Source organism: Balaenoptera borealis, assembly GCF_965194805.1.
Source record: "Balaenoptera borealis genome assembly, chromosome: 16".
NCBI classification, from domain to species: domain Eukaryota; kingdom Metazoa; phylum Chordata; class Mammalia; order Artiodactyla; family Balaenopteridae; genus Balaenoptera; species Balaenoptera borealis.
In genome coordinates this window covers 88,991,758-89,004,779 of record NC_138872.1, presented here as the reverse complement: position 1 = coordinate 89,004,779, position 13,022 = coordinate 88,991,758, and the positions used below count along the sequence as shown (strand labels likewise).

General features: G+C 53.5%; 1 protein-coding gene across 1 annotated transcript; it reads right to left on the bottom strand.

The window, feature by feature from the left end:
- Positions 1 to 117: 117 nt before the first annotated feature.
- Positions 118 to 12,504, bottom strand: LOC309613742 (uncharacterized protein; the record flags this gene model as incomplete). The annotated part of the gene is made up of 5 exons (XM_082360998.1): positions 118 to 806; positions 944 to 5,752; positions 10,484 to 10,603; positions 11,654 to 11,737; positions 12,051 to 12,504. 4 exons carry the CDS (start codon positions 12,502 to 12,504, stop codon positions 5,571 to 5,573), a joined length of 840 nt encoding a protein of 279 aa, XP_082217124.1. The 3' UTR covers positions 118 to 806; positions 944 to 5,570.
- Positions 12,505 to 13,022: the final 518 nt, after the last annotated feature.

The window sequence follows — 13,022 nt, the reverse complement described above, 5'->3', positions numbered from 1 at the left end:
CACAGCACGGCACGACCGACCCCGGTAGCACACAGAGGGAGCGGGGGCGCGGAGAGGAGGCTGGGAAGGTGTTGGCTGGCGTCTGCCGCCATGGAAACACACTACCCACGCGATTTCCAGGTGGTTAAAATTCCACGGAGACGCTGGCGCGGCCTGGTGGCCACCAAGGGCTGCCCAGAGTGCAAAAGCGAGATCCTGGCTCCTAGGAAGGAGGGAAGCCGTGGACTGGCAAACCGAAACCCAGCAAGTGCTCAGAGAACAACAATGCATGAGTCGGTTTTCATTCCATACTTTCGAACGGAGGAGGTCTTTCGAATGTACAGGGAAAGCCCAGAAGCTGGAAAGGAATGGCTGATACGCTCAGACCCATACAAGTGGAAGTAAAAATCTATCTCTGCATAGACCGTGACAAACTCCAAAGACAACAAATTGGTGTGTGGGGGACACTGGGGAAAATGCACTTGTGGTCATGAGGACATGGATTTCAGCATGACTTACCACAAAGAAGTGTATGTGAAAAGAAGTGTGTGTGTGTCAATAGCTATCCACTATACACCGAGTTCCAGGACATCTATACAATGCCACATTGTGTGTTGTGTGCGTTTGAAATATGTTAAATGATGATGATAAACTATAGTCCAATAAAAAAAAACAAAACAACCACCCAAAATTCAAGAGGTAAAACTTCCAATGTCGGGCATTAAAAACTAAATTTTAAAAAATGGAAAAAATATATATATCTCATAAGGGGTTCCTATCCTATCCCTAACCCTAAACCGTGCCCTAACCCGTACCCTAACGCTAACCTGTACCCTAACCCGTACCCTAACCCTGTACCCTAACCCATACCCTAACCCTGTACCCTAACCCGTACCCTAACCCTGTACCCTAACCCGTACCCTAACCCTGTACCCTAACCCATACCCTAACCCTGTACCCTAACCCGTACCCTAACCCGTACCCTAACCCATACCCTAACCCTAACCTCATTTTCCCCAGAGCACTCTTCCCCCCATGCACCGCCCGCTTGCACCAGGCCCAGACTGGAAGCCACAGAATGCTCTTCACACAGCCCCACCCAGAATTTGTCTGCAGCTGCCGCTCACTCCCTGATGCCTTCAAACAGCACGTTTTTGCATTTTGTGCAGATTTTCTAGTTGTTTTCTCTGAGGGGTGAGTGTTCGTGATCTTACAAAATCATCACAGGAAGGAGAACCAGCAATTACCCATCCACTTTTAGAACTGCCTTGTGCACAAACCTCACATCCTTTGAGCCACACTTGGAAAAAGTATACATTTCATCTGTTTCAAAGGTCACGATGGCTTCACTACAACGGACTTGAGAAACAGATCACTATCTTAACAGAGGGCGCACTGCAGTGTAGAGAGAGGGAAACCCTTCGGAGCCCTGAGGTTTGCCAGAGGAGGGCTGGGGCTAGATGGTACAAGAGAAGGGAGGGAGAGAGAGGACCTCCCGCAAATGATTCCATTTTCAGATTCCCGTTCCCGCACAGCAACCTGCTCTTGTCCACCAGCCATCTCCCTTCCTTCCTAAAGCAAACCTCCTTCTCTCCCCCCTACCCCCCCATCATCCGAAGAGTCTCTCTCTCAGTAATTCCCTCACTTGTCCACCCCTCTCCATCTCCATGGCCACTCTCTGGCCCTGCTCCTGCCCTCAATTGAGCCGCTGCAGTCACTTCCAATGGATTTGCCAGTCCCAGTTCCCCACCACACTCAGAGGATTCTCTGCTTGACACTCTGCCCACCTGACTCCCAACCCCTCCACTCAGTGCCCACCTCAAGGGTTCTTCCTGCTTCCTCCAGCCCCATGTACCACGTGGAATCACGCAGAGGTCCCTGAATTCCTGTAACTCACAGGCTGCTCCAGACCTTACCCACCCTATTGTCTCTGCCTAAAGCCACCCAACTATCTTCATCCATATGGACTTCTTTCAGCTCAAGACCCATCTCAATGTCCACTCCCCAGGCAGCCTGCCTGGCCCCCCAGTTTGAGTTGGGGCCCTCCCTCTGCTCCTATACTGCCTTTGTCTCAGTCAGCTCTGGCTGCCATAACCAAACACCATACCTGGTGGTTACAAATAGTGGACACTAATTGCTCACAGTCTGGAGGCTGGAAGCCCAGACCAAACTGGTGGTGAGCCTTCCTGGTTCATGCCAGCTCCTTCCCACTGTGTCCTCACCTGGTGGAAGCAGCGAGGAAGCTCTTACAGGGGCATAATTCCATTCTTCAGGGCTCTACCCTTATGACCTAGTCACCCCCAAGAGCCCCACTTCCTGACACTGTCACGTTGGGTGTTAGGATTTAACACGTGAATTGGGGGGACACAAACATGCAGACATAGCAACCCTTGACATACACTTATCACTGCTCCTTCCACTTTATCTAGGGATTGGTGGTTTCATGTCACTCTCTTCCAAAAACTAAGTTCCTTGAGGTAGGAGCCCAGTCATTCATTCTCTGGGCCCTGGGCATCAGGCTGAGGGGCCAGTGCACATGGGGAGGCAGTAGAAAGCCGTAGTCACACATCTGCACTTTGGTGTCAGACAGACCTGGACTTAAATCCTGGCTCCATCCCTTCCTCGCTGTGACCCCGAGCAAGGTCACTGAGCCTATTTATCCACCTATGTAATGTCATCGTGAGGTCATGTAATACCTGGGTGACAGGTGTTCTCATGTGGTCAAATGTTCACATGTGTGTTGGCTGCTCACACCTGGGCGTGTTCATTTCCACATGCCCAAATAGGCACACACACACCTACATGCCAGACCCTAGGGGCCCACAGAACATCAGGAAGACAAGCTCTGGCCCTAAACGACCACAGGGTCAGGAGCATAGTTCTGACCTTCAAGGGATGGAGAAGCTGTGCTCTGGAGTTTGGGAGGAGTGACGAGATTTCTTCTGGCTAAACGTGCTGGTGTGAACAGCTTAGTGTCACAACACGGCTGGGAGGTGCACTTTGTCTCTGCAGATGGAGAGGCGTGGGGTCTGGGGAGCCATCGGGAACTCAGTATGGCTAGAGAGGGGTATCCAAGTGTTGATCCCAAACTTTTGCCTAGAATTCCCCAGGATCCAAGGAAACTCTCATGAACAAAATCTGGTCCATTCTCTCCAGCTTAGCACAAAGTATGAGAGCGGGTCCAGCTAACACACAGCCGGGCGAGAGGCAGTAAGTGAGGGTCCAAGACGGAGGAATGTGAGGAATTCAGCGATCCCCTGAGCAGGGAGGAAGGGTGTCACTTGCTTAGGGAAGCAGCCAGGACTGAGAATGTCCACGGCACCGACGCACACCCTGGAAGACGCAGCCCTGCAGCCCCCTCCCCACTCCCATCCCCGCCCCGTGCTTCTCATGGGGGGCCCAGGTCCTGCAGCAGCTGGTGTCTGACGAGTTTCTGAGCTGTGACCTTGACTCATTGCAGCTCTGCTCCTTGACTCATCACCCTGTGACCTGCTCAGAAATGACCCTCCTGGCACTGGATCAGCCCTTAGTCCCTGGGCTTCTTGCAGGAGTTCCCTTGGTGTCACCTAAACAACCAAGACTGTCTTTGCACATCTTTTCTTTATTTTTTGAGCACAGTAGAGCTGATTTTAAAAAACATAAAACATGTCTGTTTTGGCCAAATGCAGTGATTTCTCCCAGATTGAGAAATAAATCTGTTTATTCAAAATAATACCACTACAATGAAAGCAGGGTTGAGGCAGATCTGAGCCATGACTGGTGCAAACAGGGCCGGAGCAGCTGTCAGTGAGCACCTCCCAGGGTATCCCCAGGGCCAAGGCCCCCTGCGGCTGGAATAGGCTCACAGAACCAATGACCCAGATTTCAGAACAGGCCAAAAGAGGCTGATGAATGGAGAAGCTTGGGAATAACTGCTCCCTCACTAGCTTAGTGCGCCTCAAATTTGAGAGCCCGGTCTTCACTCACGTTGGGCCATATTAACTATTTTAATACGGCCCATCATGGGGTAGTCTGTGGGGTGTAGTCCGTCGGGTTCCAGGCTGGGTCAAGCATCCACGCCCATCATGGGAGATTTTAGGGCAAACTGTGCTGTGATCTTGGGTATTTAGGCCCGGTGATTCTCCAATGGTTAAGATGAGGCATATCCGTTTGTCTCCTATTTTATATTCATGTTTTCAGTAACTCCAGGGAGACTCTAAGCTACAGGCAGGTCTGGGCCACTTAGAGGAGGCCAGGTCCCACGCTCCTGCCCCTAAGCGGCTGTTCTGCGACAGAGCTGGGCAGACACACAGCACAGAGCACAGCACAGGCAGGAGCCACCAGCAGGGGCAACTTGGGCCGCGGGTCACTGTGCCAAGCCAGGAGGGGATCTCGCTAGACACTGCCAACCACACCAACCTTTATAGTCAAACCTGACCACGGCGGGGGGGGGGGGGGGCGGCGTTAGCTAAAGGGTACACGTTGCTCTTTGTGGTGATGGAAACACCCCGAATTGACCACGTGATGGTTGCTCTTATCCAAGAATAAACCAAGACCATTGAGGTGACCCTTTAAATGGGTGCATTGTGTGGTCTGTGAATTATAACTCAATAAAGCTGTTTAAAATAAATGAACAAATAAAGGGATGAACAAAGATTAAATACAATGAAAATGCAAAAAGGAAAGAATTAGCAAGCACCTAGTGTGTGATGTTGCAGATTGCTGTGGTCACTGCGACCACCTTGGGGGCCTGAGCAAGTGACCTCAGTTTACTCTCCTGTAAAAGATGTTATCAACTCTCCACCCCTGGGCCGGCCCGCAGCATGCGGATGTGTTGAAGGCTACAGTCTCTAGCACAGCCTGACATACAGAAAGCATTGAACCATCGCTATTTTCACGATCTGAGTGCTAATCAATTACTCAGATTTTCTGAACCATCATGATAACAAGTTGCAGCAGAGGCCAGAGGACCCTTCCAGCTGCAGGTAGGGGCCCGAAGGAGAGTGGGAGCCATGGGCACAGATGGCCCTGCACCTGCATCCCCAGGGTCCCGAGTGAGGGTCACGTGGGCAGCTAGCAGGGCTGGTGGATGGCCTTCCCCCAAACCCACCCGCCCACCACACTCAGAGGCCCCTCCCCCTGCTGCTCCCTCCAAGTGGAAAAAGTGAGATCAGACCCTGGCTGGCTCTGGATGAGCTGAGGGAAGTGAGTCACCGTGCGATTTCCCAACCCTGAGCCCTGCGGCCAGGGGTCACGGGAGCCCTGAGGTCAAGGTCAGTGTGAAAATGCCTGTGGACAGGGCTCAGGTCTCCTCAGCTGCGTCCAGCCCCTTGCTCCACAGTCGTGAAAACTGAGGCCCAGATGGGAAGGGCTGTCCGAGGCCATGCAGGTGCCTCACGTGGCCCACAACTGCAGCCCCTTGGTCAGGGCGCTTTTGTTTCTCGAGTGTCTCGCTAATAAAGTGCAGATATGCTCAGAGTACGGCTTTATAAACTGAACACATGTGCAATCCACACCCAGACCAAGACATAAAAAGTTCCAAGTACCTTAGAAGGCTCCCAAATGCCTTAGTCACCAGTCCCCAAGAATGACCACTACCCACACTCCCGCCATCATGGGCGCATCTGCCTCTCTGTAGTGGTTGTGCTGTGGGCATCCTGCTTCCTCCACTGAACTGGCATTTCTGAGATGCATTCACACCGGTTGTCCCCACGTTGTATGTGAGTTCGTTCTGCTGTCGAGGGGCACCTGACACCTCTGGATTCGCTGGTCCCGAAGTCAGTGTGCGCTTGGCCTTGGGAGAGACGTCCGAGTAGCTGCCCAGAGGCTCTAGGATCTTACAAGTGTACATTCCCACCCACAGGATGGGAGGGCTCCTGGTGCCCCACACCCTTGCCGTGACTCGGCTCACGTTGGTGTTAAACCCTGCAGTTTTAATTCTCACCGCGCTGAAGCGCGTATGTAGTACGCGCTGGGCCTGCCAGTGGTTCGCTCCCTCTGTTCCGACACACGCGTCGAAGCGTCTGCCTTTCCCCTGGCTGCGGCCTGCCCGTGTCTCTTGAGAGCTGCCTGGCATGGGTGGGAGACCCCTACCCAACGTGCCCCAGTCTCAGAACTGACAAGGACGTGCGTCCTCTCTGGGCCCCGCCCATTGTGCAGGAGACGCAGGTGTCCACTCTGTGAAACTCCTGTCGGGAGGAGGTAAGCTACCGGGTCTGCCCTCTCATGGGAGCCCAGAGACCCCTCAGATTTGCCACCATCATACACATCCCAACCCCACTGCTTCGCTCATAAATCCAAGGAAGGGGAAACAATCTTGTGAGGACTGTGGCTCCACCCCATCCTCGCTCCGAGACTGGGGTTCAGGGAACGTTGTCGAAGTGAGCAGCCAAGGGCTAGGCCCCAGCTCTGTGTCCTGGAATGCGTCAGTCCACCCTCAGCCGCAGACACTCAGGTGACAGCCCAGCTCCTTCATCTCCCAGGGACGGGATGGCTCAGATCCACTAACAGGGGCACTGGGTGCACAGGGCAGGTCGTGCCGACTGAATCCTTGGGGGCTGACCCTGGACCCTGCTCATTGCCTGTCCTTTAGAGAGTGACCAGTTGGAGGGTGGCTGTGTCATCGATGGGCAATGGCCGAGCTCCGGCCCTGAGTCCTGCACCGGCCCTGCTGGTGACCCCAGGCCACTAGAGGCAGCCTGCTGCCTGCTTCTACCGTCAGGACAGAAGACTGGTCTTTACAGCAAGCTGACACGTTGGAGTGCTTCCCACACGCCACCCGGTGTTCTAGGTGTTTCTACGTGTGTTAGTTGCTAATATCTCATAATAGGTCTACGAAATAGCTGCTGTTATCATATCCATTTCAGAGATGGAGACACCGAGGCACCGAGAGGTTGAGTGCCAGGTTCTGACCCCAGGCTCACAGGCACCACCAGGCTGCAGCAAGACACTTGGTGGGGCTGCTTCTCTTACACCTGGAACCCTCCGTCAGGTCCCCCCATCACACACACCGAACCCAGAGACCCCAAGTAGAAGCAGCACAGCCCCCGGAGAATGGGTTGATGGAGGCGACAACTGCCGTCTCATTTCAGAACCTGTGCGTCTCCAGTTCCCGGCAAACGACAGGCTGGCACAGGCAAGGCCCAAAACATGCAGGCCCAGTGACATAAGACACTGTCCGCCATGCTGTCAGCATGGCCCTGCCCTGGCCACTAGCTGGGCCTGTGGGTGGAACTTCCTTCCCAGACAGAGCCCACTGTGGCCGGGGAACCCTGAGGGCTGGGCCTGCTTCTGGGCTGCAAGGACCTCCCTTCCACAGGGTGATGGGGTCCCCGCTGAGGACAGGAGGGCAACGGAGAGGTCTGGAGGAGAACGACTGTCCTTTCTGGGAGGCCTGCGTGGGGAAGGAGCGGGCGAGTAGAGTAGTGGAGCCCGTGGTCCAGCCTGGGGAACTGCCCTGAGAGCCCCACCGGCAGCCCAGCTGCCCTGGAAATCTGCCAGGCTCGGGCCAGCTTTGGAAGTCCAAAGGCCACTGGGCTCCTGAACTAATCCTGGGGCTGGTGTCCTAAGGGAAGGCCAAGCCACAGTACAGAAATGTCAGGAAGGGGTTAAAGGGCGGGAAGGGTCCCCTGTCTTCCACAAGCTTCTTCCCTGGATTTGCTGGAACCCCTCGTCCCTCCCTCCTTGCCTCCCTCCACATGACCTACTTTCATACAAAGTCAGCCTCCTTTCCTAAACCTCCCTGCCTTCCAGGTTTTTCTGTGCATTTTTTTCTTCGAGCTGTACTATTTTTCCTGTACATACTATTCTGTAAACTTACCCCCATGAAATTATACCTCAGAAATATTCCACTGCCACAAACACAACTCAACACAAAATGATACCTCACCATATGATTGTATCGTAATGTATCTCCTGACTGGTAGGTACTTACATTGTTTCTGATGTTTTACATAGAAGTAAACATCTTTCTGCACGTAGCTTGCCTGGGGTCACTCATTATTTTGCGAGGATAGATTCCCAAAGTAGAACTGCTGGGCCAAAGAGCCTGTGTGTTTACTTCCAAGGCTGTGTGTGCGACAATCTCAAACCCATGGAGTAGAAGTACAGCGTGAGGGTGTTTTCCTAGCTGCTGTGAAAGCGTGTTGCTGACCCGAAGGCTCCATAACCCCCCCATTTTCCCTGCAAACCAGGACCCTGCTGTGTCAAAACTACGCCAGGAAACGACGGAGTGATAACCCCGCTTCACTCCGCCCCTCTAACCGTCAGCACCACGCAGCCCTGCCAAGGATCCAGCTCAGGTTCCTGAGCCATGGACCCTCTGGAGCCAGAAGAGCTCAGTCCTGTCTGGACTCCCCGGCGGGCACGTGTGCCAGTTCAGGATCTCATAAAGGGTCTCGGCACTTGACACTCTTCGCTTAAAACACTGGGGTTCTTCCTGCCCACCTATCCGTCCAGATGAGCCTTTGAATCACATTAGTAGGTGGTGGGCTGCCCCCTGCAGGCCTACGAGCCATGTCCTTGCCCAGCCTCAAGACCATAGAGCCTGGAGTCAGCGGCAGAGACATCAGTGGCTTAATGGACAGGGACCTTATGCGCCTGAAGCAAGGTGGGGACTGTCTTCCCTCCTGGAGGGAGGGGGCGTTACCAGTTACAGGGGGAAATGACGTCAGGTTGGCTCATCAGTTACCAGGGAAACCAGTGGAGGAGCACGGCCCTCCCTGTCCCTGTGATAAGCTATCAAGGTGGAGATGTTTAGCTCTAAAGATTAGAAGTCACTAGTTGGGGGGGACCAGGGGCAAGCATGTAGGCATTTTACTGATTAGGCTCTAGGATGAAAAGGGAAAGTCAGCCACGTGAGTGGGTGTAGGTCAGGCAGGGACTGGACGACCAGGGGGCGTCCATAGAGCAAGAGAACCTCCGTCTTGGTTGGGGGGCAACCATACAGTGGGTTTAGAAAGATCCAGATGTATTTTTGCTTTGACTTATCCTGAGTCCTTAAAACCCAGAAGAATTAATCTGCTCTCCAGGGCACAGCTGTCTCTGCCTTGGTCACACCATTTTTATAACCTCAGTGACACTGAGCTTTCTCACATTAAGCCTCTGCCTTCCTGGATGAGTTTGTTCCTAGCTTGTCCTATTGAGATCAGGTCTCAGTTTGTCCGTTACATTTTCAAATTACCACTGAATAGCTATAGGAAACGTGTTCATTCCACATATTTGTGTTCTCTGTTCTTTCCACATATTCTACCACTTACCTCCCAGTTCCATGCCGGTGCCTCTGCTCAAGGCTGCATATGCAGCAGGGGTCTGGGTAGGAAGGGCGCTCCTGCAGGTCCAGCCATACCCACACCTGCCCATAGTCCTTCTGCCCTTGGCTCGCCAGAAATACCTCTATGGTCTCAGTGATTACACACCCACATTCCCAGCTTCCTGTGCTGTGGGCGACTTGTGTCTCCTTTACTTTGTTTGTTCTTTCCATATTTCTTAACTTTCCAGAGTCTCAGTGAGAAGGGCGGGGAGCTGCACTGGTACCAGCTCGTGACCATCAGCCTGGTAGCCTCCTACAGGGGAGCCTTAGAAACAACTGGGACAGTGTCTCAGCGGTGCTGGCTCACATAAGGAGCAAACAAGCCTCAAGAAACAAAGGCCGCACGAAGCCCGAGGTGGGTCAGGGGAAGGTCCGATGCTGAGCCTGGACCATGAAGCCTGGCTCTCTTGCAGGCAGCCAGTGGCCGTGGGACAGCACGCCTCCCCTTCTACACAGAACAGGCCATGCCAAGGGACCCTGGGCAGGTCCCTTCTCCCCTCTGGCCTGGGCTGTGAGGTCCCAAGGCCCCTTAAGAGCTGGCTTTCCTCCTATGACCCCCGTGACCTGATCTGGGGGGTTGCTTGCAAGTCCATCCCTTGGCCATGTGTGTTGAGGGATGGTTCCCCTTCTCCACAGAGCTGTTTCCTGAAGATGTGGACAACAAAGCAGACAGACGCTTGGTGAAATCTGCATCATGTCTTTTCCTCCAAGGACAGCTCCAAAGACATTTTAAAAATACGTGTGGAAAAAATTCAAGTTTTCCAAAATCGTAAATGTTACGAAATAACACTGCACATTTCCTCTTTTCTGGATAAAACAGAAAACACGTGGTTATTTTTAGCCCCTGGAGCTCCACTGGGAATGGGTGTAACATGTGCCCATGTGCACACAGAAAGGGCCCTTTTTATCGGCTGCCCTGCAAGGGTGGAGCCGTCGCAAAGGACGCAGGCGAGCGCAGCACCGCTCTGCCTGGTGGGGGTCCCTCCAAGCGTGGCTGCCCAGCAGATGGGGAAGGACGGACCCCCTGGAACACCGCCTCCTCCTCTTACGCAGAGTGAGCCCCGCTCAGGCCCCGAGGCGCCCAGGCTCCAACTCCTCGTGGGGAAAACCAGGACGGCGAAGGTGAGGCTTAGGTTTACGATGAGGGTGTAATAAAAAAACGTGTCCCAAATGCTTCACCCACTACCCAGTACACCCGACAAGTGGCCACATTACCATCACTGCCACCATCAGTGTTCATCCTTCGATTTCGCCATTTATGCAGGAAATCGCCTCTCCAGGGACCAGCCGTCTGAACGACTTCTTTTTCCTTGCAAACTGACCCCACATCTCCACCTGCAAACAGGATGTTGGAGAGAAGGACAGCCTTGAGGACTTCACGGAGTAAATATCAAGGAGTCTGATATCAAGGGCTCCTAATGGCCAGAGCTGGAATGATTTGAGGAAAATGTAATCTTTACTTATTAATATAATGAGTGTGCCATTAATTAATAATGACAGTATTGGCTAATCTCCCATAGACCAAAAGGTCTCAGTCCATACTCATATAAATATTCAAATAAATAAATGTGGAAGAAGAAAGTGTTTTCCTACAGAAAAAATGTTATTAACAAATGAGGAAGCGGCTTCCCTGGTGGCACAGTGGTTAGGACTCCACAGTCCCAATGCAGGGGGCCCAGGTTCAATCCCTGGTCAGGGAACTAGATCCCACATGTATGCTGCAACTAAGAGTTCGCATGCCACAACTAAGGAGCCGGTAAGCTGCAACTAAGACCCGGTGCAACCAAATAAATAAACATTTAAAATTTAAAAAAAATGAGGAAGGGGGTACCTCCCTCGCAGTCCAGTGGTTAAGACTCCAAGCTCCCAATGCAGGGGACACGGGTTCAATCCCTGGTCAGGGAACTAACATCCTGCATGCCTCCAGGAACAGCCAAAAATAAATAAATACATAAGGAAGGAATGAGGGAAACAGAATACCACCATTAGGCAAACAACCCTGTAATAATTGTTTCCAGAAATTGGGCAAAAATCTGAGGAGAAACAGGATGCTGGCATAGCCTCAAAGCAACTTCCCCACAATATGTATCAATTACCCTGGGGAGGTGGCAAGAAATGGTCGTTCTGGATATATTTTTAGATCAGAACTTCTCATAAGCACTCTCCTTGCATCCCCTTCCCCACCTAGTTTTTTTTCTTTCATGAGAATCTGCTTACGTATTAACTTCAGAGTAATTCTGATTTAGAACAAACTAAAATCCTTCGAACAATGACTTACATAAACCATAGGCTTGAAATGAGGGTGAAAGAAAAAACATAAAGTGAACACACACGGCTAACATTTCAACACGTTTATTTTGCACGAATGCCCATAGTCTTACTCACTCCTCCCACTCACGTCCCCATGGCCCACGCAGGAAGAATGCAGCTCCAGGACGCCTTCCTCTTGGTGCACGAGATCACGAGTGACTAAACAACAGGAAGAAGTCGGAGAGGCTAAATCTACACAGTAACGTCTGAGCTGGAGGACCTTAGCTAAGAGGAGTTGGGAGAAGAAGGAGGTGAGGGCAGAGGCCAGGCACACACCCTCGCCAACCCCTCCTTGCAGGACCCCAGGAGAAGCCTGCCTGGCCCCAGCTCTCCCACACGGCACCCAGTCCCGAGCCCCTGGAAGGTGGGTCATCCTGGGTGCTCCCCTTGCTGGCCAGGGAGGTCTCTACTCTGAGCAGTGATGACAACACACTAAATATAAATGTGAAACCGTTATTAAACACCTGTTTACTTGAAAGAGACAAATTCATCCGTGCACCTACTCCAACCAAAGTGTGGCCTGACTGCAGACAATCTGCAGGGAGGACCTTCCTTCGCTCCTTGCTCCCTCGCCTCCTACTCTGCTTCTCATCCTTCCCCACGGGGCCGAGAAACAGGTTAAAGAGGCCCACTTTGCAGTCAGAGAAGGGAAAAAGGGACGGGATACGGAGAGGGGACACAGGGAGAGGGGAGGGGGCGGAGGTGACGCAGAGCCATAGTCGGACGGACACGCGGCGCCGGCTCTTCCGGTCGCCTTCCGATGGCGTCACCGGCCGGCGCGGGCTAGAAGGGCAGAGCGCGTCGCCCCGATGCGCGCCGAGGGGAGACCAGGCCGGAGCCGCGCCGCGTGAAAGGCAGGGCCGGCTCCCTGCCGAGACTCCTACATGGCGGCGGCCGCACACCACAAACGGCCCTGCGGAAAGCATGACAGGCGAAGGAGACGGGCGAGACACACCTGACACAGTAGACGAGCCTCCTCAACCCGCCTGCCGACCACGGGCGTCCACTCCGCGCGTGCTCAGGGGCCGCCGCCAGACTGCGCCTGCGCGGGCCCGCTGGTCACACCGCGCCTGCGCAGCGCCGTCTTCGTCGCCCCTCAGGCGCCTGCGAGTCCCTGTATGCTCCCGGCTGCTCCGGTCGAGGCCTTCTCGGACTGCCCAGTTCGAAGGCATACGCTCTACTCGGGTTTCCAGCCGGCAGAAGGCCCACCCCTCAGCTCATCTGACCATCATCTTGACCCTTAACCCCCGAATGTCCGCTACCACCTCTCCTCTCTCACCGAACCCTCACCTCTCCTGGCAGCGAAGACGTGCGGTGATCTGGCGCTCAGCTCTGCGCCTGCGCGGGGCCCCTCGCAATTCCCAGCCGGCTTTAAACTTCTAAGTGCGGGTTATCGCCCACACGGACACAAAATGTAGTTCTTCATCTTCAGCCTAAGGTTTTC